This window comes from Sceloporus undulatus, chromosome 2, assembly GCF_019175285.1.
Source record: "Sceloporus undulatus isolate JIND9_A2432 ecotype Alabama chromosome 2, SceUnd_v1.1, whole genome shotgun sequence".
Lineage (NCBI taxonomy): Eukaryota > Metazoa > Chordata > Lepidosauria > Squamata > Phrynosomatidae > Sceloporus > Sceloporus undulatus.
In genome coordinates, this window is record NC_056523.1 from 146,596,657 (window position 1) to 146,622,537 (window position 25,881).

General features: G+C 38.9%; 1 protein-coding gene across 1 annotated transcript in view; it reads left to right on the plus strand.

Annotated features, from left to right (window-relative positions):
- RNF213 (ring finger protein 213) overlaps window positions 1-25,881 on the plus strand; it is a gene marked incomplete at its 3' end in the record, with an annotated part of 236,290 nt that overhangs the window by 13,244 nt on the left and 197,165 nt on the right. The window contains 7 exon segments of the mRNA XM_042447563.1: window positions 2,420-2,560; window positions 4,183-4,373; window positions 4,580-4,696; window positions 13,702-14,367; window positions 17,672-17,844; window positions 20,832-20,987; window positions 24,205-24,401. Coding sequence (XP_042303497.1) covers window positions 4,206-4,373; window positions 4,580-4,696; window positions 13,702-14,367; window positions 17,672-17,844; window positions 20,832-20,987; window positions 24,205-24,401 — 1,477 coding nt within the window.

The following is a 25,881-nucleotide window of genomic DNA, read 5'->3' on the forward strand; positions in this document are numbered from 1 at the left end:
TGTAAATTTACAGCGCTTCATAAATAAAGGTTAATAATAATAATAATATGGCACCAGAGTCCAGGAATTCTATATGAACTTGGGATGCCTCCAAGTGTACATGTTCTGTAACTAGGTATATTTAGATGCCATTCTATCAGCCATGTGTGCATTAAGCCTCAAGCTTTGTCTGACAGGGTGGCTTAGTAGTTAAGACGCTGACTCTGATGATCACAAGGTCAGCAGTTTGAGACCCAAGTGTCGCACGAGGGGGTGAGCTCCCATCATTAGTCCCAGCTTCTGCCAACCTAGCAGCTCAAAAGCATGTAAAAATGCAAGTAGATAAATAGGTACCGCTTTGGTGGGAAAATAACAGTGATTCCTGTGCCTTGGTGTTTACTCATGCTGACCACATGACCACAGAGTCGTCTTTGACAATGCTGACTCCCTCGGCTTAGTAATGGAGACGAGCACCACTCCCTACAGTCGGACAGTACTGGACAAACTTGTCAAAGGGGAAACCTTTCCCCTTTTTTGTCTTTGTCATTCCCCTTTGCTGCACTCCATTCTCTGCTTTGCTGTCAAGTTGACATATTTAGCAGGATTGCTTGCTAAATGGAAAAACTGTAAGAAAAGGCAGGCATGGTATTTCCAAACTGGTTCCTCTTACTGGTTTTTCATACTGGCTTACTATTTTCTCCCAGTATACTATATCAATATTGCTATTATTACACTCTTTCAGCTTTAGAGAAAGGCAAAGGCAAACCCCCTCTTAACAAATCTTGCCAAGAAAACCCAATGCTAGGTTTGCCTTAGAGTTGCCATGTTGGAAACAACTTGAAGGCACACAACAACAATTCATATTATACAGATATTTCCACCATGCTCTATATGTGAAGATTATGGGGTCATGTCCAAGCAAAGTTACCACCAAACAAGTTACAGCAGCTTAAAACAATGATTTGTATAATATAAAAATATACTAAACGTAATTAACAACTTAATGATTCAAAATCAGGCATTTGAGATAAATTTGGGAGGCCCAGAGATGTTTGTGAGCACCCAGATTCTTAACACAGTACCTAAATGAAACCAGTTTTGGTGAGAGTGTGGTCTCTGACAGGAGCGTATTGCATAATGGGTACCATGGCTGGGAAAGCCTTCCCATGCCATTACACTGTGTATTGGCCTCACTGGTGGAACTTACTGGTGCTTTGTTTTCTATAAAAATAAAAGAGCAGAGTCTTGTCTGGAGAGCTTGTCAAGTGCATTAGGGAAAGGGTGGGGTATTTTTCTTTTCTCTCTACATGATTGTGCCCCTTCCTCTTGTAAGAACAGAACATAGCAGAATATACATGCACCAAGACAGCAACGAATTGGGTGGCATTTCTTCCACCTAATTCTACCTGGAAGAGCCTCAAAAGTATTTTAACTTCAGTATCTCAGTTTGGAGCATATAAACATGAAGACCTTAGGAACTTCTGATCATTTTAAACAATGCTGGGAAATTGTGTCTCCTTTCTTTGTTTTTTTGGATTACAGTTCCATAATCTTTCATAATTTATTGTGATGGCTAGAGCAAATAGAAGTGATAGACTAAAAACAACTGAAGAGCTGGTTTCTCACACCCACTTTTAACAGTTGTACAACAGTCAAAATTGAGCAGATGAAGTACTATTCACGTCTGTGTGGTTAAAGGTGCAGCACAAGAACGTTTTTGAGTGTATTGGAGCTGTACATATGCATAGCTGTGGGCTTGGCAGGATTGATGCCGTTCTTCAGTATGAAGGTGACTATTACAAAGATTAGGATGGTCGGAGTGGATATAGTTGGTTTTGGAGACCTGGCATAAAGTGTAAAAGTGGTATAATATAAACTACAAAAATCTAACCTTTTGGCCGTGTTCTTTCAGAATGTTGTGAGTTATCAGAAAATGGGGTTTTAAGCTTCAAATGGAGAAGCAAAACTTTATTGCCTCTGTTTTATTGCCTGTGTTCTCAGTCATCTCATAGCCATGAGAGTGGATGGACTAACTTTACTGTGTACAGGGACACGTTCTTTATAACATCCCAAAGCAAAAATGTTGACATTGTGATTGCAGCACCACCAGGAGCCAGATTATTCCGGTTCCCTTTTGCTCTGGTCCTTTGGAGTGCGGTCTCAGAGTGGCTTCCATCTGCTTTGGGGGGGGGGGGTTGTCGTATGAATGCCATGCCCCCACAATGGCCGGAAGCCGCTTTATTTGGCCTGCGTGCTCCAGGCCTCAATCTGTAATTATTTTCTTATCCAGCAGTACTAATTAATCATGTTATTCATTCTCCCATAAAAATCTCTATACAGAAATGTCTAGTTTCAGTTTCTGTTTACAGTCCGTGAAACAACAGGCATCCAAGTATGACTAATGTTTCTTCTCTCCACAATTTATTTTGTCTTCCAACAGGCTGTAAAAAAAGATTCACCCTGGGGCGCAAATCACGAAAAAAGGGCTTTAAATGCCCTAAATGTGGCATCTCTCAAAATGCATCAAACAACTTTTGCAGTAACTGTGGGGAGAGGCTGGTTCTTGTTACCAGCACACAAAGTAAGATATTTACGGTAGTAACTATAAATCATTAAGTAAATTATAGCAATCTTATACTGATTGCATTTATGTGGTCTTTTATGCTTTGCACCTCATGATGTATTTATATGAAATATGCATGTTCAATGTATTTTATTAAAGCCTGCTGCATTTATAATGTTCTCATTGGCTGCATCCACATGATAGAAATAATCCAGTTTGACATGTCCTTAACTGCCATGGCTCAATGCTATTGAATCCTAGAAACTGTAGTTTGTCGTAGCATCAGAGCTTTCTGACAGAGAAGGCTAAATGTCTCACAAAACTACAATTCCCAGAATTTCATAGCACTAAGATATGGCAGTTAAAGTGGTATCAACCTGGATTATTTCTTCAGTGCAGACATAGCCATTGAGACATGTACCAGTTGTTTACATTCTGATTGATAATGATTTAAGAGATAAAAAAGTTTCTATTTCATCCATCTCACTATTTTTAAAAATGTATCCCTTCCATCTCCCATGTTACTTATTGGGAATATTTGCTCAGCACGTGCTTCCTTCAGCCCCATTTGTACATCGTCACACTTCCCATAGTTGCTGAGTATGGGCTACATGTTGACTGTCTCTTCAACTGCAAAGTAAAACCATAGCAGTTAGGATTTGACTAACAAAACATTTTAAAAAACCTTTCCCTTCACACAATTTAAAGAACATTAGGTTAAGAACAGAAGAAAAAGAAGAAGAATTAGAATTAGAAGAGGAAGAAGGGGAGGTTCTCTCATTTCATTATTTGGGCAGTAACTTCCATCAACCAGAATTACAGTTTGTCAAAATATGCCATCATAATACCATTCAAAATTATCTGTTAAATATGGTATGTTTTTAAAAATATTTATATTGTGCCTGATGTTGTAGATAAAACATTCCTAGGTCCAAAACACATTGCAAAAATAATCCAGTTTGAGATAGCTTTAACTGCCCTGGCTCAATGCTAGGGAATTCTGGGAACTGCAGTTTTGTGAGACATTTAGCCTTCTCTGTCAGAGAGCTCTGATCCCACAATAAACTACAATTCCCATGATCCCCTAGCATTGAGCCAGGGCAGTTAAAGCAGTCTCAAACTGGATTATTTCTCAGTGTGTTTTGGACCTTAATTGCTAACACAGTTTTTTTAAATAATAAAGAATATGAAGCACATTAATAACAGCGTATTTTTTTTTAAAACTATAGAAAAATAGCAGTGAACCTAGTCACAGGGAACAGTGGCTTGTTTGCACATTAATTGTACATTTTATTTATAGCTCATTTTGAAAGTGATGTGTGCTGATACTGTGAAGTGTGGGTTATAGTGTGAAAGACTCTGGAGCAGATGCATTCTTATATGATCTTGAAGCAATAGAGAGTTGCGTCCTAAGATATTCATGAAACTGCATCATCTTGTATCATTTTAATGGACTCCTTCAATCCACATGTTTTAGTGTCTCCTCTGTATGGCAGCTGTACCCTAAAGTGCAAACTTGAGAATTTAATAAGTAAACTTTGGGGGTGGGACAGAAACTGTATTTCAGTGACTTCATTCCCTGACTCTAAAGTGACTGTAGATTTCTTTTTAGTTAACTTTCCAGAGGACTTTTGTTTCAGTTGCAGAAAAGAAGGATGCAAATATGACATCAGATGTGAGGATGGAGCCAGGGGGAGAGTTGAAGGCGGAAAGCTCTCTTTCCTTGGGATCATCTGTTGATGAATATACACTTACTGAACAAGCACAGAGGGAGCCAGAACAGTCTCTGCCGAAGAGCCTTGAGAGTCAGGCCTTGTGTTCACAGAAAAAAGTAAGTATATCTTATGTATAGGTTAGTTTTCAATACTCATTTCGTGAAGCAGGCAAATGACCAGCTCATGGTTTGGAGCATTAATAGTTTCACTGGGTGTGCTTTCTAACAAAGCCTCATTCATATTTGCTGCATTAATAACCAAGCAGTTCACCTTTTTGCTTCAAAATGCTAAGTTCTCTGAAAGCAAGCCTGTCTTTCAACAGGTAGTAAAAGTTGTGAATAGTGAGTTTGATGAGCCTGCTAACTCTCCTTCCAGAAAGAGAAGAAGGGAGAAACCAGACCTATATGAGAGCAGCACCCCATGCTCAAGCCTGCAGCAGGTAGATTTTCCTGTATGTGAAATGCCCTAAGCGAGTGTACTGTTCTGAAGATTTTGGGTTTGTTTGTTCTTTTGGATTTTGGAATGCATAATGAGATATCTTACAGATGGGGCCCAAGTCGAGACATGAAATTCATTTCTGTTTTGTATACACCTTTTAAACATAGCCTGAGGGTAATTTCATACATAATATATTTTTAACATTTTATTATTTAAAAAAAACCCAAAAAACATAACACACAGACATACATATGTGACATATCAAAACACTTGGTAACAAACAAATAACAATTAAAAACAAACAAGACAAAACAACATTATCCATTAAGAAGAATTTCCAAGTAACTTTGGCCTGGTTTATTGTCTTTAGCTATATAAGCCCAACTTTTAAATCTTGTATTATACCATCTTTTCTCCTTTTATTCTCTCATTATTTATCTTATCTACCCTTCATTCTATTTTGGTATCTGCCTTATTTCATTTGAGGACACGTTACAATGTCTTATATCACATAAGTCATATAAGTACAATAGGAGACCTGTTCCTATTACAGCAGCGGAGAGGCAGTGGAGCAGCAGCACCAGAAGCCTCCTCGGCCTTCTTGCTGCCACCGCAGAAGGGCCAGGTGGTGGGCTACAGAAGCGTGTGGAGCGTTTTTGGAGGAGATCCACCAAAACATTCTTTACTAGAGGCTCCCCCCCCTCCCCCCCCGCTTATTATATACCCTAAGTAATCGGGAACCAAGCAAGTACAAGTCTCCTAGGTATAGGGGACTCAAGGGCACCTCACAAGGGCTCGAATGCTGCTCCAAAACACCCTAGTTTTTGACGGAATCCAGAGGGCTGACGAGGGAAATGCAGGTGTAGAGAAGCAGAGGGAGCAGCAAGAACCAAGCCACTGGTAAATGGCCTCCTGGAGTACAATCGCTTCTGCCGATGTTTTAAGGTTTAAAAAACAGAAAAGAGACCAAAAATCTTCAATCAGTTAGTTGCTGGTCTTGAGAGACAATATAGAGATCGTCATTTAAATTATTTTTCAAACTGACTTAAATGGAGGGTCAATTATAAGGACCAACGTTGCTTCATATATACTTGGTTGCAATTAATTCAGAGGGAACTGAAAGATGCAGTTGGAGAATAAGGCTATGTCATTTTATATATCAATCAATCAATTTTATTAATGCTTAAGCCAAAGGCCATTCACGTAATTAATAAATAAAACCGTTAACAAAAATTCAATATTATAAAATGCTCCATCAAATAACTAACATCTGAATTTTAAACATTAGACATAGTAAAATTCCAGACAATTAACTAAAACAACTTTAAAAACAACTTCAAAAGTTAGATAAGATTATCCCCATGGCAATCAGCTGCAATGTCCGCTATAACTCTTGCCTGAATTTTGATTGCTGCTGACGCAAACAATGAAACCTTATAAGTTACCTTAGAATCAGTATCAGACAAGAGATAAAAAATCTTTTCAGAGGTAGCATTAGACTGTAAATTGGACAGAATAGATCCTATGAATTTAGTTCTTGGCTCAGTATATAATAAGGAAAAAAGCAGATAATGAGGCAAATCCTCTATTTCTGGAGCTCCACAAATACATAAACGGGAATCCTTAGGTGTGTGTGAATATCTGCCATCAATAATAGCTGAGGGCATTATTTGAAAACGGAGAGCTGTTAAAGCCTGCCTAAGCTTTGGAAATGTAAGTTTCCCTAGGTAAGCAGCCATCTGATGGTCCAGTTTATATAATCTAAACCATGTGGAAAATTTTGAATTGTTAATAGCCTGTCTATCCAGATACACACTCTGGTTAAAAGTGTATTCACAAAGCTTCTCTCGAATTCCAGATGGAAGGATTTTCAATTAGAGCAGGATATGATTCAAGCAACCTGCGGTATCTTAATCTCCAAACTTTGCAGCTTGGTAAATTTTGGAAACGTAACTTAGGGAAAACCTTAAACGGAGAATCTTTTACAGATCTCCAGTAATTAAATAAAGTGAAATGAATACGAGCTCTGATGGAAGGGAAGCCAACCTGTGCCCGAACCAAAGCTGCAGGCGTGCCAGGTGGAAGTATAAGCAATTTTTTCAAAAATGTATTCTGGAGGGCCTCCAGTTTGACCTGTTGCGAATCATCCCATCCCCACACAGCAGCGCCATAAAGGATCTGGACTATAACTTTACTCCGGAATATTTTTAGAGCTGGTGAGACCAGATGGCCCTCCTGCCGATTGTATATCTCACAGCCACTGCTCTACTAGCTTCTATGTGGGAATTCCGGGAAAGGTTTTTGGTAAAGTAAATGCCGAGATACTTGAATTTTTGGCATTGTTCGATCTGATGACTGTTAATAGAGCAGCGAAAATCAGAGTGTCTTTGAATAAGGCTATAAGAACAAAGAAGTGACTTCACAACTATTTATAATTTTGTTGCAAGTGCATTATAGAATTTGTACAACTGTAACAACTGTCTCAAGTCCCATTGTTATTGCAACATGGAACAAATTGTGGAAGTTTAAACTACTGAACTGTGAATTTGGAGTGTGAAACATTTAAAAGGTGCATGGAATATAAGTGCTTTTGTATATAATTCCCAGTAGTGATGACAAGCAGACAGTTGAAATTTATAGTGACTGTGGGCCAATTATTATTTAACTATAGGACAAGAACAGAATAAAGAAGAAAAAAGGAAAAGAAAAAGAGATTCTTATAAGAGAGCGTTGTAAAGCAAGATTTGCAGTAAGGCTATCATCACAGCAACATCTAGTGGCTGAACCAGGAATAGAAGGACCTTGTGTCTTCAACTTTCCATTAACCTCTTATCTTCAGAATTTCATAGATTTGATTTATGAAGACTATATTACAACTAATTTGGTGGAAAATCTTGGAAGTGGGTTTTTTTTTTTTTTTTTGTGGGATTTTTTTGGCGTTTGAAGGGATTTAAAAGCTTGAAGGAATAAAGGCATCTGTGGAAAAATATTTTGAGGAAACTTCTAAAAGCATAATCAGTTTTCTGTTATAAGACATTAAAGGAGTTAATTAAAGCTACCATAAAGAACTAGATTAAAATTACTTTTTTATTTTATTGAAGATCTGTACATTGTGCTTTATGTAATTTAAACCTTAGTAATGACTGTGGATAAGTAATTAAGAGGTACTAATATAAGCATCAGAAGACTATGACAAATATACATACATATACATAGTAGCTGTATCTGGCTACGCATTGCTGTGTCTCAGTCTGGTTAAATGGAAAAGAAAGAAAAGAGAAAGCGCACATTTCTGAAATATTTAATATCACAATGCGTATGGGTATACAATATTTGTTGTTGTTCTATTGTATGTGTAGATATAGAGATTGTCTGGTTTGCCGCCTGTTTTGTCCCAAGAGTGATGCTATGGACTTTGGGTGTAGTAAGGCCTCTGGCTCTCGGGATCACAGCCAGAACAAAAGACTTGTCCACAAATTTCTTAAGTTTTTAAAACTTTACTGGTTATAACACAAAAACATGAAACTGATCTCCTTTTTCTCAATAGTCCTTCCTAAATACCTTGCTCTCTTCTTGATGGATTCTATCTTTCTTCTTCTGAGGACTATCTTTTTTCTTTTGTGGACTTATCTTTTTTTGTCAAAGGAAAATACTCTTGGCTGAAATCTTACTACACACTGAAACTAACTAGAGGGAGACAGTATAAGACCCTGGGATTTCCCACAATCCTTGTCTTTCTTAAAGCTATAGATCTGTATTTCCCCTCTTAAACTAATACAGTCGGCCCTTCTTATACACTGATTTTTTATACACGGATTCAAGCATACACGGTTTGAAAATGTTCCAAAAAAGTATAAATTTACCTTGATTTTCCATTTTTTATAAGGGACACCATTTTGCTATGCCATTATATTTAATGGGACTTGAGCATACACGGATTTTGTTATACACAGGGGAACTTGGAACCAAACCCCAGTGTATAACAAGGGTCCACTGTACATAGAAAACCTAATATAATCTTAACTAAATATATGTCTCAAGAGCATCAAAGATGCTCTGGAGGCATGACATCGCCTCTAGAACATGCAAAATATAATTGTCCATGTGAGAAACGATCAGTGTCTACATCTAAACCACAGAATTGTAAAGACTGGCCCTAAGGTTTGTTGATGGTGATTGCAAATGCCAAGTGAATTCGGAATTGCAGTCTCTTAAACTGAAATAGCATATCCCTTGGAATCATAGGAATGCGAGGAATGAGGACATCTTCACCTTTGAAAAGTGCTCTCAAGATTGTTGCTTCAGTGACGTTGTTCATTAATTCTTTTACTGCAAGCTGCGTACCATTGTAAAGCTTTGGCTGGTTGATATTGCGCAACATGATTATTGAAACGCCGATTTTCAATTGTACGTGCGGTGGCATCCCTGGCAGACTGAGTGAATTCAAAAATTCTATTAGATAACTTACCATTTCATATGCTTCCATCTGAACGCTATGGTAAACAACACAGCTCAGTTGCAACGCAATGTCACACAAAATAATTAAATCAAAATCTATGAAAATTCAATTTAACAATGCAATCAGAAACACTGAAATGGAATTGTAAAATATTTAGTATAGTGTGTGTTGCTGTTACGTCCAACAGATGGTGCTGTTTTTAAAAAAAACATTTTTACCTGTCACAAGTTTGACATCTATATAATAGTAGGTATATAAAAACATTGTAGGTATATAAAAACATTGTAGGTATATAAAAACGTGTGTATTCAAATGGAACATTGTGTCAAAATTTCAAAGCAATCATTGAAGAACTTTCAGAGATTTAAGGTTTTGAACGAACGAACATTTACATTTTTATTTATATAGAATCTAATATATGACCTCCTTGACCACCAGAAAAAGAGCTGCAGCTCAGGCTGCAGCACAAACTCAAAGAAGAAATTAGACCGATCAGGCTCCAATTATGGAATAGATCAACCCACGCTTTACACTGAGGCTCCACCCTTATATACACTTCTGCCATACGGCCACTTAGTCCAGCTTCTTCCTGGTGTGTTATCATAAACCCAGTCCCCCATGCAGGGTGACTTTGCATATTTACAGCACTTTTGCAGCACTCTCCAGCACATGATGACCTCATGATGACCACACTTCCTGTGACTCAGCACAGCCTAAATGTCGTCATGGCTGCAGGTCACCTATAGTTATCTTGTCACATTTCACCCACACACGAGCATTTTCAGGATCCCATTTTCTAACAAAATAAACAGTAAGGGGGGAAAAGGGAGGGGAAGAGGAAAATAACATAAACCTGGAAAGGAGCTTTAGCTTAAAAGATAACAGTAATACATATATAAATATTCTCTTAAGGAATGTCAAAGCTCTGAACTCGCCCCAGAAGAGGAAAAAATTCTATCAAAATTTAAAAATAACATAGTCTGTTTGCAAGAAACACACATTAAACGGAAAGATGTAAGATTACTTAAGAATAAAAGATTAGGTAAAGAATTTATTTAAGCTTCTACTAAAAAAGAAAAAAGGTATGGTTTTGTATCAACATAGTTTAGATATTATAGTATAGTATATTAAAGAAGCATTACAACCAAAAGAAATTTTTAATTATATAAATGGACATTTTTGGGGAGTTGAAGTAGTAATTCAAAGCCAAAGAACCTTACTTGTGGGGATATATGCTCCACAAGAGAATAAAGGAGTCTTTTCCCAAAAGGTAGCAAACATAATGCAAGATCTAAACTATGTTGATACAGTAATGATGGGCGACTGGAATGGCCCAGATCTCATCAGGAAAACAACATCTAAACAGAAAAAAATCAAGGCAAACTTCCTCAATCCTTTTTTAGTTTAATGGAGAATTTTTCGATGATAGAAATTTGGAGATTTCTATACGGCAATGCACAAGATTTTACTTTTTTTTCAAAAGTCCACAATTCATTTTCAAGATTAGACTTTTTTAGTTACAAAATCGATTAGTACAGCAATTACAAAAATTGATATTTTACCTAGATCCTTGTCTGACCACAATCCTCTGGTGTTAAATATGAGGGGGAAACAACGCAGACAGGAGTTGGCGTCTTAACAATAAACTATTGCAAAACTCCAAAGTGCTGGAAAAGGCTAAACAAACTCTAAGGTTCCCCCCCCCCCAAAGAAAAGCTAGATAAAGGCACTGATGTCATCACAGTATAGGAAGCCTCTAAATTTGTGATGAGAAGATTTTTTATTCAAATTGTCTGTTAAAAAGAAAGCGGAAAGTAAAAGTATAAGAAATTACGGATGACATAAAGAAAAAAGAAGATTTACAGGAAAATCCATCGAACACTAAACTTAAGAAAGAAATTAAAATCTTACAAAAACAATTATCTTCTCTACTAACAGAAGAATTAGAAATAAAGCTGAAATGTATCAAAGCACATTATTTTCTGCATGTGAATAAAGTTGGTAAGTGGCTGGCATATAAGCTAAGAGAAAAGAAGGAGAAAAAGTCAATAATCAGAATCCAAGAAGATGGAAAAATCTTCACCGAACAAGAGAAGAATCCTTTCAAAATTTGTATGAGAAACTATATAAGAAAACTGACATTCAATCTGATGAGTTGCAGAAATGTATTGAAAGTACCAACATAATAACAATTTACTACAAAAAGCTGCAAGACAAACTGCTTTTTTTTGTTTAACACCATTCCAATTATTAAAAATGACCCTCCATTCAAAGATTGGCAAAGGGATATTACCAACTATATATGTATGAACTGCAGCTGGTTTTTATATAGGCAGTTAAAAGAAAGACATTCTATGGACAAAAAGTTGATGGGAATATTTATTGTTTATTTTGTTAGAAATGTTTATTTTGTTAGAAAATGGGATCCTGAAAATGCTCGTGTGTGGGTGAAATGTGACAAGGTAACTATAGGTAACAGTGGAACCAAATTAGAGACGGCACTATTATCCAACAAAGAACGTCCGTTATCTAGATTATATAATTGTTTATTAGGAATCTTTTCAGAAGAAGAATACATAAAGTAGAACATAATTAAATGGTCTCAAAAATTTGGTTATAATTTAGAATTACAACAGTGGGAACTGACATGGAAAAAAAGATTGAGTTATACCAAATTCCTGAATGTAAAGGAAAGCTACTATAAAACTGTTTTAGATGGTATCTTATGCCACAAAAAGTATGTAAAATGTTTAAAAACTATAATAGCAGCTGTTGGAAATATTCCAAACATGAAGGTACCCTTTTTCACATGTGGTGGACACGTGAAAAAGCAGTTAAATTTTGGAAACAGATACACCATGAAATAAAGAAAATTGTAAAGGAAAATATTGAATTCCAACCAAAATTATTTGTGTTAAATATGTTGGATGTAAACTTGGAAAAAAAAATATGGCAAATTTATGTTTTATATGTTATCAGCTATGAGGATAATCTATGCAAAATTCTGGAAGAAAGAGGACATTCCGTCTCTTGAAGTTTGGACATTTAAACTACTGGAATTGGATAAGCTGTCAAGAAGCCTTGAATATGAAATAGACAAATATTTGGGCAATTGGAACTTATTTTTAGATTATTTTTATGAAATTTGGGGGAACCGGGGAATTTTAGATATAGTGGTGGAGACCTAAAATTTAAGTTCTGTATAAAAATGTAGATATAAGGTAAACTGAAGACCTCAAAGATTTGTGTTAAAGATTTAAATCTAACAAGCTTGAGAAAAAAAAGTTGAAAAGAAACTTTATTAGATGTTAAGAAGTAAAGATCGTAGTTTGAGATATTGGCCGAGAAAACATTTTTAGACCAGTAACAGGAAGTAACAAATGGCTTGGAATGAATGTTTATGTGATTTCATAATTAGGTTATGAAATTTTCTGTTGTGTATTGTTTTTTTTCCTGTTTGTTTGCATTTATGTATATCTAATATTTAGTGTTGTTAGTGATATATCTTATGTATGATACGTATGATAATTGAATGTCAAATTTTATACTGTGTTTTTTAAAATGCATTAATAAAAATTAATTTAAAAAACCCCCAAAACAAAATAAAAGTGAAAAACACTCATATAAGTATAAATCCATGTTTCTCAATTGTGCTCCAAATGGAGGACATTTTGGAATTCCTCCAGGACAGGAGACTGAAATGTAGGATGTATCCTGGAAAAGGAGGACACCTGGTCATCCTGTAGGAGCAGACTAGTCCTGCCTTGCCCCACATAGTTGTAATGAGGCAGAAGAGAGCCTGTACACTGTGAGGGGAGGCTCTTCAGGTGAATTCTGAAAAACTGGGTTTCCCTACTGCATTGAGAAGCTGAACACTTAGAGGATACTGTCCTCTCCAGACAGTTGATTCCACACATGAAGAGCAGTAAGAGAGTCAATGAAGCTAGCCTCCTGCCTTTCGTTATGTGGATTCACATCTGTTAAATGCCTGAACTATGGAACTATGAAAAACAAGAAATTATATGTTGTTCCTAACTATTACTTCACAGACTACTGTGTAAACGGGAGTATTTTTTCAGTTTTGAAAAATAACTTGAGTCTGAATTCTGAAAATCAAATTAGATTTTTGATTATAGGTCTCTTCTAGTAAGTAGCTGTCAAAGTGCTCTTTTCTAGCTAGTAATTAATTGTTGTTGTTGTTTCTAGATCATATTTCTGCCTTCTCTTCCAGTTATTTAAACTACAGTATTTGTTTTGCTAGAACCCTCCTTCGATTTAGCTGCTTAATATGCATGTCACCCTGGTGTCTACCTAGATTGGAGAACCTGGTTTGGGCTTGATTGGTGGTTTTCCTTCACAGAAAGGGACAGACTGTGTAGGGTGCTCTAGTTTCTTCCCTCCTATTTTTATAACTCAAAGTGAGTTTGTGTAAGCATGTGCTGCAATAAGCACATAGATGTTTCTGATTAATAAAGGCATAGGCAGAATTATTCTTGCTTGAAATCTGGAAAAGGTTTTTCTTAAGGTTGTTTTTTTCCATTTTGCAGAAAAAGATGAAAAAGAAGAAGAAGAAACATTCAGACTTGGAAATTCAGGACAGCTTGGCAGCAGACTTAAGTTCAGCATCATCCAGCCTTGATTATTCTCTAAGCACAGAAAATATTTCACCTGAAGGAAGTCAGATCCTAACTGATAAATTGACCAAAGCAAGTGCTGAGTCTGTTGGTGATGATAGAGGTCTGGTGGATAGGAATCCCATAGTCACAGACCACAGTTCAAAAAGTGTTACAGAAACTCATGGTGATATCCAGGCTAAAGTGGCACAAAATGGTAAAAATGGTCTAGACGATCAACATGCTAGTGTTATTGTCACAGTGGAAAAGATGGAGGAGGAAAACTCAAAAAAAGATGAAGCTACAAGTTCTAGCAAAGAACGAAGTGATATAAATTCTATAGTAATTGATCAGTCTTTGGAAAATACATTAAATACGCAGACTTTGGTTACAGATGGAGTACCTATTTCTGAAGAAGCTGGGCAGAACATATCTTTAGTTCTTCACTTTAATATTGAATCTTCTGGAATTAAAAATGCAAACTTGAACTCAGAAGAGCAAAATCTGGGAGCTAAGGAATCTGAATCTGAAATGGGACAGAGCTGTAAAACCAATATTGAACAGATGGCCAAGCAAGAGGACAGTGTTCCAGTTCCAAAAGTAAGTTGCTCACTGGTTCTATTGATCATACAGTTGTTTAGACGTATGTCAAATCTTCCAAGACTTCCTTGTATTGAATGGGTTAGAGTGGGAGAGTTGCTTGTCATTTGCCTGTCAGTGATGATGGACTCCTCCCTCGCAAGTGTTATTTGTCAGTATAACCTACCGTATATACTCATGTATAAGCCGTGGGCCACTTTGATGGCCAAAATTAGGGATTTTGATATGATCCATGGATAAGTCAAGGGTAAAACTTTCAGAACTCTTCCTCCCCTTCTTCTGCAGTCCCCTTGAGACACAGCCAGGCTTGGGAGGAAGCTTGAGGGGTGAGTGCCCCCTCTCCCGCCCCCCCGCCCCCGGCAGCTCTGCTGTCTCAGCTGGGTTGGGGCTAGGCTTGGGGCTGAGAGCTTGCCCTCCCTCCTCCTCCCCTACCTGACTGCCCCCTTTGGACACAGGCAGAGTGGGGAGGAGGTTTGGTATCATATTGACCCATGTATAAGTTGACCCAGCTGCGATTTTGTCTCCTATGCTATTTAACATTTACATGAAACCGCTGGGTGAGATAATCTGGAGACACGGGGCGCGGTGTTATCAGTACGCTGATGACACCCAAATATGTTTCTCTGTGCCTCCGACTGATGCAGTGACTAGGGATGGCATCTCTCCTCTAAATGCCTGTCTGGAGTCGGTAATGGGCTGGATGAGGGAAAACAGACTCAGTCTGAATCCAGAGAAAACGGAAGTACTCGTGATTGGTTCCCCTGGCCCGGGGAAGGAAATTTGTCCACCTGTCCTGAATGGGGTCACGCTTCCCCTGAAGGACTCAGTTCGCAGTCTGGGGGTGCTTCTGGACTCGTCGCTCCGCCTGACATCTCAGGTGGATGCGACAGTCAGAGGCGTCTGTTACCAGCTTCAGCTGATATGCCAGCTGCGACCCTACCTGGGCCGGAGGGACCTTGAAACAGTTGTACATGCTCTGGTAACCTCTCGGTTGGATTTCTGTAATGTGCTCTACATGGGGCAACCCTTGTATCAAACCTGGAAGCTTCAGTTAGTACAGAATATGGCAGCAAGGTTGTTACTGGATGCCCCAGGACTAGCCCTCTTATTATTATTATTATTATTATTATTATTATTATTATTAACCTTTATTATAAAGCGCTGTAAAATAACACCTATTTTACAAGATCCCATTGGTTGCCATTCGCTTTCAGGCACAATAAGTACTTGGCCAGACCGCCTCTCCCCCATATAATAATCGCCCGCACTCTCAGATGGTCGGGAACATTTGCTGAGGGTTCCGAAGACAAGATACTCTCCGTTCTTCACATAGGGCATTTTCTCCTTGGCCCCGCAGATCTAGAACTCCCTTCCTGACGAGCTCCGCTCTGTCTCCTCCCTTGACATTTAAGAAGAATCTAAGACCTTTCTTTTCGCAAGCTTTACCCGCCCTATGTGTCTTGATTCCATTTCTCCCCTTGATATGCAATTGGGTGATCCAGCTAGTTTGTTTTTCTGGGTTTTAATATTTGTAAACCTTTTTATATAATTTTAATTGATGATATGTGTTATTGATTTGTTTTATTGTCTCACATTTTTGTTTTGTGTTGTACACCGCTTTGATCAAATTTTGGAAAAGTGGTTTATAAATAATAAATATTATTATTATTATTATTTAATGGGAAACTTTGAGCACTACTACATGGAACCTGTCATAAACACGGACCAGCACTACTACCAAATAGGGTTTTCAGTCCCAAACCAGAAAAGCTTTCCAGAAAGATACCATGAATGAAGGTATCCAAAGCTGCTGATAAGTCCAGGAGCAGAAAAGAAAGTAAGACAGTCTACCTTGCAGGCAAATCCCACTCCAACCTCCTATTTGAGTGGCTTGCTTCTGTGGATCTTAACAGGTTTTGGACAAGGAACATTAACACAGGCCACACTGAGAAGACTACATGTTAATACACAAACTATCCTTATAATTCAGGGGTAGGAAAAGTGTGGCTTGTGGGCCACATCTGGCTCTTGAAGCTCACTTTTACAGTCCCAGATGCTACCTGGCATTTATCCAAAGCACACAAGCACACTTATTTTAACTTTTTTTCTGGGTGAGGTTTGGCTCCCAGATTGCTAACCAGAATGTTCACAAATGTGGCAATTTGTCTTCTCTGTCCACAACTGCAGAAAAACTTTGAAACTAGCTGATAACAGGGAATGGAAATTTTATGACATAATTTCCACTGAATATGTCAATGTGGCCTTGCGGTTGTGGCTCAGAGTGAAAATAGGCCACTATCAACTACAGTTGCCTACCTCTGCTGTAATCTTTTGACAGTGTCTTGATGTGGTGTCATGCAGGAGCAATGGGGAGGGATTTTAAAAACTCTCAGTCCCTCACTTTGGTGCTAGGCAATGATGGGGAGAAATCATGAAGGGACCCACCAAAACACAGTGAATTAGGGATTTGTTTTTAATCGCATCTTCTCTTACACAGCACCTTTTGGATGCATTGACCTGTAAGTGCCACCATTTCGACTCAGTGTGACCAACTGTTATGCTGCTGGAGTGATGAAATTTGTAATTATATTATCTGGAGGGGAAAGTACAGTAGCCTACAGTAATGCTGGTGTTACATTGCAAATTGGAGAGAGATTTAATGGACACCTCACTCACACAACAGGATATAGAGATTTGTTGTGCTCTATGTCTTGGTCTGAAGCAGACTAGATTTCAGTACTATTCAAAAAGGTGACCTGTGGACAGCTGCCAGTCTGTGAGCCATTTGGTGCTAGTTAATGGTAAGTTTCTAGGACAGAAAGAAACAGTGTACTTAATGGGTGCAAATATGATTCTGGTTCTTAGTACACTGTGGTGGGGAGTATTGCCATTGCATCACATTAGGTAGGTCAAGACCCACTGGACTGGAGAATCCTTAGGGGGCAGGGTCTTTTCCAAATTCTATGATTTTAAAATACTATGTCTACAGGAGAGTGGAGAGGGGCAGAGACGGTAATCAAGCATAATGGGGAGAGGTGACAGTGAGATATAGAATGTACCCATTGATGCTGGAAGAATAAGTTAATTTATACAAAAACAGCTTGTATCTAGGGTTTCTTTACTCTCAATACCAAAGTTATATTTAGAAACCTAGCTAATCACTTCAGGCAACCAGGATGAAAAGGCAGCTCTTTCCGATCTTTCAGGCCACTAGCACTAATGTGTATTGTGGCGACTGCTCGTAAGTGCATGTACACTTCTCTCTCTCTCTTTTTAAAAAAAAAGTTACATCCATGTGTTTCAGAAAGTGAAGATGGAGTCTAAAGCAGGAAGAGTCTGTGAAAAAGAAGAAAAATCAATTCCCACAGAAGGATCTGAGACGGGAAAGACTCCTCTTACAAATCAGAAGAAGCAGCAAACAAAACAGAAAGCAAAGAAGCAAAAGGAAAATGACAAAGTCATTGAAGTTAAGCAAAGGTATAGCATATTTTCTAAAACTGATGTGCTTTTGAATGTTGGAGTATTTGATCCATAAGATGTTTTTCCTAGTTCTATAAAGACTTGCTTTCTTGTTTCTTGTTTTGAAATAGAAGAAAACTGCATTTCTAGTAAGCATTCTGTTAAAACTTTCAAAATGCTGCATAACGTTTATGTATATCATGTCAGCAAAACAGACTGTGGAGCTTTATGGGATAATAAAAGTCTGCAATAACTGTGCTAAATCCTATTTGTAGTCGTGACTAGAGTAGAATAATTGAATCACTTAGATTTATCGATGGCCCGTTACAGACGGGCATAAAAGTACGGACTGGGTCCGTACTAGGGTTAGAAAGGGGCGTCACTTCTTGACGCTCCTAACCCTAGTATGGACCCAGTCCGTACAAAATGGCAGCACCTGTTCCACACGGGGGGCCGCCATTACGTCACCACCGTGCTGCCTCCAAACGGCGCAGCGCGGTTGTGATGTAGTGGGGCCGCGCGAGAGGCGCCCATTCTGCGGCCCCGGAAGGAGCTGCGTTTCGGAGCTCCTTCCAGCTTTGCATCGCTGGGCGCAGCCTTTACATGGCTGCACCAGCGACGCAGAGGAGAAAGGGGCCAAGCGGCCCCTTTCTCCTCCTCCCCGCCGCCGCCAGGTGTCCTCGGGGCTTGAAGCCCCGAGGACACCCCTTTCCAGGCCGCGGGAAAGCAGCCTTTTGCAGCTTCCCCGCGGCCTGGAAAGCGGCGGATCGGGGCCTCGGAGGCCTCCGTTGTGGCAGCTGAGGCCCCGATCCGGCGGGGAAAGGGCCAGTTACAGGCCGCCTCAAACGGGCAGTCTGTAACACACCTATGTGTTCAGCAGTTCCTTCAATGGGTCTGTTCTAGTTGGGAGTAATCAACAGGATTCAACCAACTGTACTTCAACACTCAGATGAGTCTTGGGTCAAATTAAGCCTTTTTCATCTTATTTATGTCAGATTAGGAAAGTAATAAATTTTCAGGCTTTTTCACATCCTTGCCACAAAGAATAATCCTATTGGTTTCAGAAGCAATCAACAGGCAAGTCAGAGAGGAATCCAAAGAATGTGCCAGGATCAAGTACAAGAGCAGGATAAAACTGATGGGAAAATGACATTTGACTTCTTATGTATCAGTTGTGAGAGTTTTATACCCAGTCATCTATGGTTGTGCTGTTAATGCTGATTAGTCCAGCTTCTGCCTTTTTGTGCTTTATGAAATTCTGACATACAACTGCACTCCTTCAAGCTGTCATTTCTGACATTCCACAAGGGTAGAACCTGTCTGTGTCTAGGTCTTCTTTCTCCTCCTGATGGGAGAGATGGATCCCTGTTGGAAGAACCTAGCACTGTCTTTGTTTCAAATGTCCAAAGAGTAGGGCTGACAGTCAGAGCATGGCGTTTCCCCTCCAGTTTCTCCAGCACGTACAGGGGTTTACAGCTGCATAGGACCTCTTGAAAACTCCTAGAGCTGAGGAAAGTTGTAGGCAGGAACCTTGCCCCAATGCACATGTCTAGGTGGGGGAAATCATTATATTCCAGTTACTTCTCATCTGCCTCAACTGCACATTTGGAGTTTCATGGCCTTTTTGGCAATGATTTGAGAGAGAGAGAGAGAGAGAGAGAAGGGAATGGGGAGAGCAGAACATTTTGGTCAGTTTTCCTCTCCAACTTCTCCTCAGACTGCTTGTTCTCTTCAAACTGTTTGTAATTTCCTCAGTCTCAGCTTCTTTTGTGTTTATGAGCTCTTGGGCTCATGGCATAAGAGTATTTACAGCGCATCAACAAAATCCCTCTATTTGTCTTTTTTGTCTGGGGAAAGGGTACATTGTTGAAAAATACCACAGCATTTTACCAAGAAAGCTCTATTCAAGTGTTTCTACTGCAGGTGTAGGCAACCATGTGGGAGCCAGTTCTGCCCACTGATGCCCCCATGGCCCCATCAAGGCCAAATACCTCATGTTTCCTCTGCAGTCCCTTTCAAAATGATGACAGGAAGTGACATTGCATGATATTTCCTAGGGGAGTAGTACATGATTCTGATGTCTTTGTGGGTATTTTTGTGTATTTTTACATATTTGGAGGGATTTCTACCTGATGATGGGGCCTTGCAGTTTGTAGTGCACTGACAGCTGGTCATGGTGTGGAGACCAAGTCTAGGAGGTCTTAACTGTCCCTATGACAAGAGAAAGGAGGACAAGGACAGGGAATCACATCTCAAACAGGACCAAAACAGTCAGCAGAGACTTTGATTGTATCTTTCCAGGTTCTAACCCACCAACCACCTTGGTACACACACTACTTGTTACCTTCAGAACTTACCTGGCACATGTAGTACACATTATGCATACTTGAAATGTTGCATCTACTATCTGTCATTCTTCTTTGGCCAGTACAGATAGTGGTGTGAATGCAACCAACCTCTGTCTCCTTTCAGAAGATGTACAGTTCATAGCTTCTTTCTCAGAAGGTGAACTCTTTGGATCTTCTCCTCAGAACCAATTATAATTTTCCTCAGTGCAGCCTTGTTAAAGTTATTTGCAGTTGCCTAACAGAGCTTGATTAACCTCAGCTGGAGATATTACTCTTGGCCATTGCTCTGTGACTCTGCACTTTCTCAGTACGTGCCTCATTATTTCCTATGGGGCTTGAGCATACGCTCATTTCCCCATACACGGGGGAGTCCGGAATGAATTCCCCGCATATAGGGCGGGCGGACTGTAGTATACTGCCTTAATACCGGTGACATTTTAGCCTTTCCCTTTTACAGCTTCAAAAAGAGTTCTTCAGTGATATAGTATCCAGTCAATTTGGTAGTCTTAACTTTCCTCTAATCCTCTGTCACTCTAATATGAGTTTTAGTACAGCCTCTTGATTATTATGGAACCATATTCTATTAGATTGAATTACATTTGCCATCTCCATGAATACACCAAAATCAACCTTGCTGTCTTTTTCTTCCTGTTGTAGCCATGTCTATCTTGATGGGATTACGGTATATTTTCATGCCATACTATCTAAGGACTTCAAATTAGATCCTGGGAAGCACAAGATCTTCATCCGTGCACAAGGAGTTCCTGATTTTCAGAACTGGAATGAAAATATCTGTGAGCTGCATTGCACAAAGTAAGTGCAGTAATCTATGTTCATGTGTATTCTAAGTTCATGTGTCAGAAAAGAATAATGGCAGAGGCCAACTTAAAAATTTTTGAGATGGTATTTAGCTTCCACTGTGACATCATCAGTGCCATTATCACTGCTTTGTAGCATTATCTGTCTCTTGACAGGTGGAAGAGATCAATGTGTATATAAAACTTTCCTATGGATAAGACCCAAGAAGCTAGGTTCATTAGTAGCACATTGAAGGAATAAAGTACTGTAATGCTTTCTGCTCTTTCCCACCTGTATTTCTGAAAGCAAATGCTGGCATGCACTTGGCAGGGATGTGAAGGTGGTGGTGGGAGAAGGAATAAAATTCATTAACCTATGTGCCAAGACCTGGATGTCATGAGTAGGGTAGTACCATATATACTCGTCTATAAATCAAAACATTTATGCCAGAAATTGATCCCAAAATCCTGGCTGGACTTACATACAGATCAGTATAGTAATACTGCTCAGAAATGTCCTTAAAAAAGTGCCGCCCAACACATCATTCTCCCTACTGCTGCCTAGGCAAGAAGATAAGACTCCATGCATGGTTGTGTGTGTGTCCCTGCTGTACCAGAGAGATTCAGAAGAGCTGCTGCCCTTGTAAGGAGTGTGTGTGTGTGTGATGATTGGCGCTTTGCGGATGCCTTTGCTTTGTCCTTTACGCCCTTTGTTACATGCCCCTAAATTGTACCCTTGATTTATCCATGGGTCATATCAAAATCCATAATTTTGTCCCCAAAACCTGGCCTCGACTTATACATGAGGTCGACTTATATTATAGTTGAGTATATGTAGTAATTGGTAACTAGAACAAGTTTTGGAAGAAAAAACACCTGCCTTTTGCCTCACTAATTGTAATGACCTAAGTGCTGAGTAGGAAGATGTTATGGTGAAATAAGTGTGCATCCTCACTATTTATTACTGAGAGTTGTTGATAATTTTTGTGAACACAGATGGCTTGTAATTGGCATCAGACTGAAATACTTTACTTTCTCCACCTTAATACATTCATACATAGGTGTTTATCAGACGAGCTCTTAAAGAGGTACTATTCCAGTGTGACTCCTCTAGCTGCCTCCTGTTGCATGCTGGGATTGGCAGTTTTAAGGAGGGGTATTTAGAATTCTCAGGCAGAGAAGTTCAGCTCCTTAAAACTGCCAATCCCAGCATGCAACAGGAGGCTGCTAGAGGAGTCACACTGGAATAGTACCTCTTTAAGAGCATAGTGTGATAAACATCATAGAGTAAGGAACAGATATGGTTCATTAGGCAGCTGGGTTACACAACAGTGCATTTACCAGGAGAAGATCCAGAAATAAAGTTATTGTAGTTTAATCTGCTGCAGTGCCACACAAAATTAGCTGCATTCACTTCAGCCAAACATGGAGATTGGCTCATGAAGAGGCTGCTTATTTTAGACGTATCATTTAATGTTTGAGATGTCTTTCTCCTGAGATGTCTGCCAGCTAGTAACCTGATGATTCAATGTTGTTCTATAGGTTGCGAACAGATTCTAATTTTGATTAATTAATATCAATCTTTTTTTAAAACAAAACAACCCTGAAACACACAGGATGCATATCAGGTGTCAGATATTTGTATATATTTGCTTCAGGTATGACGTTTGCTGGAAAGGATTGCTACTGTGCCCCATTCTGTGGGAGATGTATATTGGTTAGGAAGAGGGCCTTTTTGCTGTTGCTCTCCATTTATGGAATTACTTCCTTTTAGTGTGCTGATTGTCATTTAGTACAGGTTGAAATCTGTCCAGGGACATTTTTTTAAACTTTTAAAATTTGTTTTAAATTATTTAACTTTCAGAATGTTTAAATGATCTTGTTACTGTTTTACATGCTTTATTTGTATGTCGCCATATGATCTCATGATAATAGGACAAATATAAATATTTTAATAAATAAATAGGGTTCACAATGCTGGTGTTATGACAGAAAAAGAGAAGCACAAGCACACACACTTTTAGCATTTTAAGCTAAGGTGATATTTTTACATTGGAGTTAGCTCTAAGTAGCATAAGCAATCTTTGGCTAAGATCTTCCAAAAAGCATATGTCACAACCAAGCTTGGTCCACAAAGTAGCATAAGCATTTTTAAAAAATACTTTCAAGAGCCTTTGTTATAATGCTAAACCATGGTTTAGCACTATGTGCACAGACAGAAAGTACTCTACATGAAATATTAGGATTGCATTTTCCCTGCTTCCACATCGTTAGGAAGAGAAGGAAGCCACAATTTCACTTCACCAAATTATTTGTTTGTTATTATGTACAAATCACAAATGTGACTAAATGAAACTAATCAGTTGCTAAAGAAGCAATAACAATAATGTTTTGTTTTGATGTGCTGTTTCATAAAGTTTAGTTCCTACAGAGTTCACTGTTGGCCTTTAGTATCTGAGAGGGTTCCATTCCAGATCCCCTGTCCCCTGCCGGTGAAAAGAACCATGGGACCTCACTTTCTGCGGTTTTCATGGCAGCTTGTGTGTGTGCACCCCTCTGCCATTGTCATATGCATGCATGGCCATTAAGGGCAATAGGACTTGCCATCCATGGATGCTTAAATCCACAGATGCAAGCCTGTAGTTGGGGAGGGCTGTATTTTTTAAAAAAAATAATCTTTATTGAAGTTTACAATATTTACATCCCCTACGTGTTACATTCATAATCTTATATATATATTTGCATTCCAAAAAACAACACCTTTCCCCCCCTCCCACCGTCCAGGGGAGGGCTGTATTTTAATTTGCTATTTATGGATGGAATGTAGTTCGTAGAAAAGAATAAGTTTGGATAGTCAGAACTCTTGAGGAGCATTCCTATAAATTGGGCATGTTATGCAATATTTTGATGCCTATGTTATCTGTTAGACAGTAAGGTAAGAATAATAGATATAAATTAACAATTTTGGTTACAGCCCCTAAAAACTATGATAAACAATGCCTTGTGTCAGTGATTTTTTAAATTTAGTATGCATGCATATCTGATGTGGAAACATTAATAGCAGGCCCTTGTAGTTTAGGCAGACAATAACAGTTTAAACAGAGAGTGTTAAATCTCTATTTGCTTTCTTAAAAGTTGTTGTTGCAAAATGTTTTTGTTTGAACAATAAATCTATTGCTTGCTTGGTTGCTAAGTTATATACACATGCATATGTTTTGTTTTTTAAAAAACAGGGACCTTGGTGAGCATGGTCACCTTATTGAAGGCTGTGCTACCATTCATAAGGACAGCATAAACAGATACATTCCTTATAAATACTATATTGCACGTGAAAAGGGTGGAGAGTATGAATTCATTTACAAACCTTGTTCAGAAGGAACACATGTGAATCGGTGTTTGCATATATCTTCAGATTATCTATGTGGTACAGGTAAGAAGCTATTAGACAATACATTGGGAAAAATTGTGTAGCGGGTAAATAAAGAGTCCAACATATTAAATAAGGCTATTTCTTTTGGAAAGAGTATGTGTAGCTAGAACAAATTCCAGAAACTGAAAAATCAAGAACTAGAATCAAAATCTGCCTAATTTCTACATCTCTGGTTATGAATAGTCTAGATTCTAGAATCTATTCCCTTTTGAATTACATTTTGCCTGTACCCTACAACTCTGTGTGTGTACAGCTGGGACTTACTGCCAAACTGTGATAGGGGAGTCCCAGTTTGTCAAAGACTGAATCCTCTAATGAGTTTGGCTGTACAGTCAAATTTAGTTGCAAGACATGTTCTCCAGAAAGACCTTCTGCAGAGGTCAGGGGAAGTTCAGCAAGTTTCTGCATACAAATGAATCTGCTGATCTAAATCATGAGGATGATGGAGGACAGTGGGTGTATGTGCCTACAAATAAAGTGGGAGGTGTCCACCCTTGCCTGTATTATCCCCTTTGCCCCACATGAGTGAGAGAAGCTATTTCTTTCTGGTCTCTACCTCGCACAGATGGTTTCGTGAAGGTCTAGAGCTGAGTAGTTTGGTGGGACACCACCCCCGTCCCCTTCTGTCTACTGTCCATGACAAAGCCCACTAAGCTACCTTCCCCTCAGTTTCTTTTCATCCGTCTCCAGAGCAAGTTCCCTTTCTCTTGTTTTCTGTTGAGTAGCTTCCCTCAAATCTCTTTCTTCACTTTCTTTGTTTCCTTTCTTGTTTTTCCTCTTATTGTTGCTCTGTCTACCAAAAAACAATACCACCTCACTTTTTTTCTTGCGTTTCTCTTTGGTGTCTTCCTTCTTCTTATTGCCTCTCTTCATTAGTTAATCTTCTATTTTATGTGCTCTGCTGCCCTTTTTAGGCCCTGTACTGACTGTGGCAGAAAAGGTTATCTTTCGGATGCCCACTCCCTCTACCTTTTTTGTTTGGGGAAGAGATATATCATAGAGAAGTGCCACATTTCCCTAGGCTTCACCTCAAAAGCCCTCAAAAACTGAGTGAGGTCGCTTCATCTTCATTGTTGGGAGCAATTCCTCCAAGTTTCAGACTTTGCTGCTCACAATAAGATTTTGTTCTTCTTTGTGGTCTCTGCGAAGCATACAAATGGGTTATTCTGCACCTGCGCAGTGCTTTTGGATCCTACTGGATTCGCTAGGGAAGACTTTTTGGTGGTAGCCCTGCCCACCCTCTATACAGGCTCAGTGCCTTCCTGCCCTTCCTCAGTTTCTTTTGTCCGCGGCGTGAGCAGCACAGGGAACCTTGCTTGAAATTCCCCCCTTCACTTTCGCTTTCGCTTTTGACCACGTTTCTGCTTTGACTTCTCTTTGGATAGTAATTTGGACTTGTTTTGGACTCTGATCAACAGTATTTTTCAGCTTGTTTGATTACTCTCTCATCTTGTTCCTTCAGCTTTTTGACAATATCCTT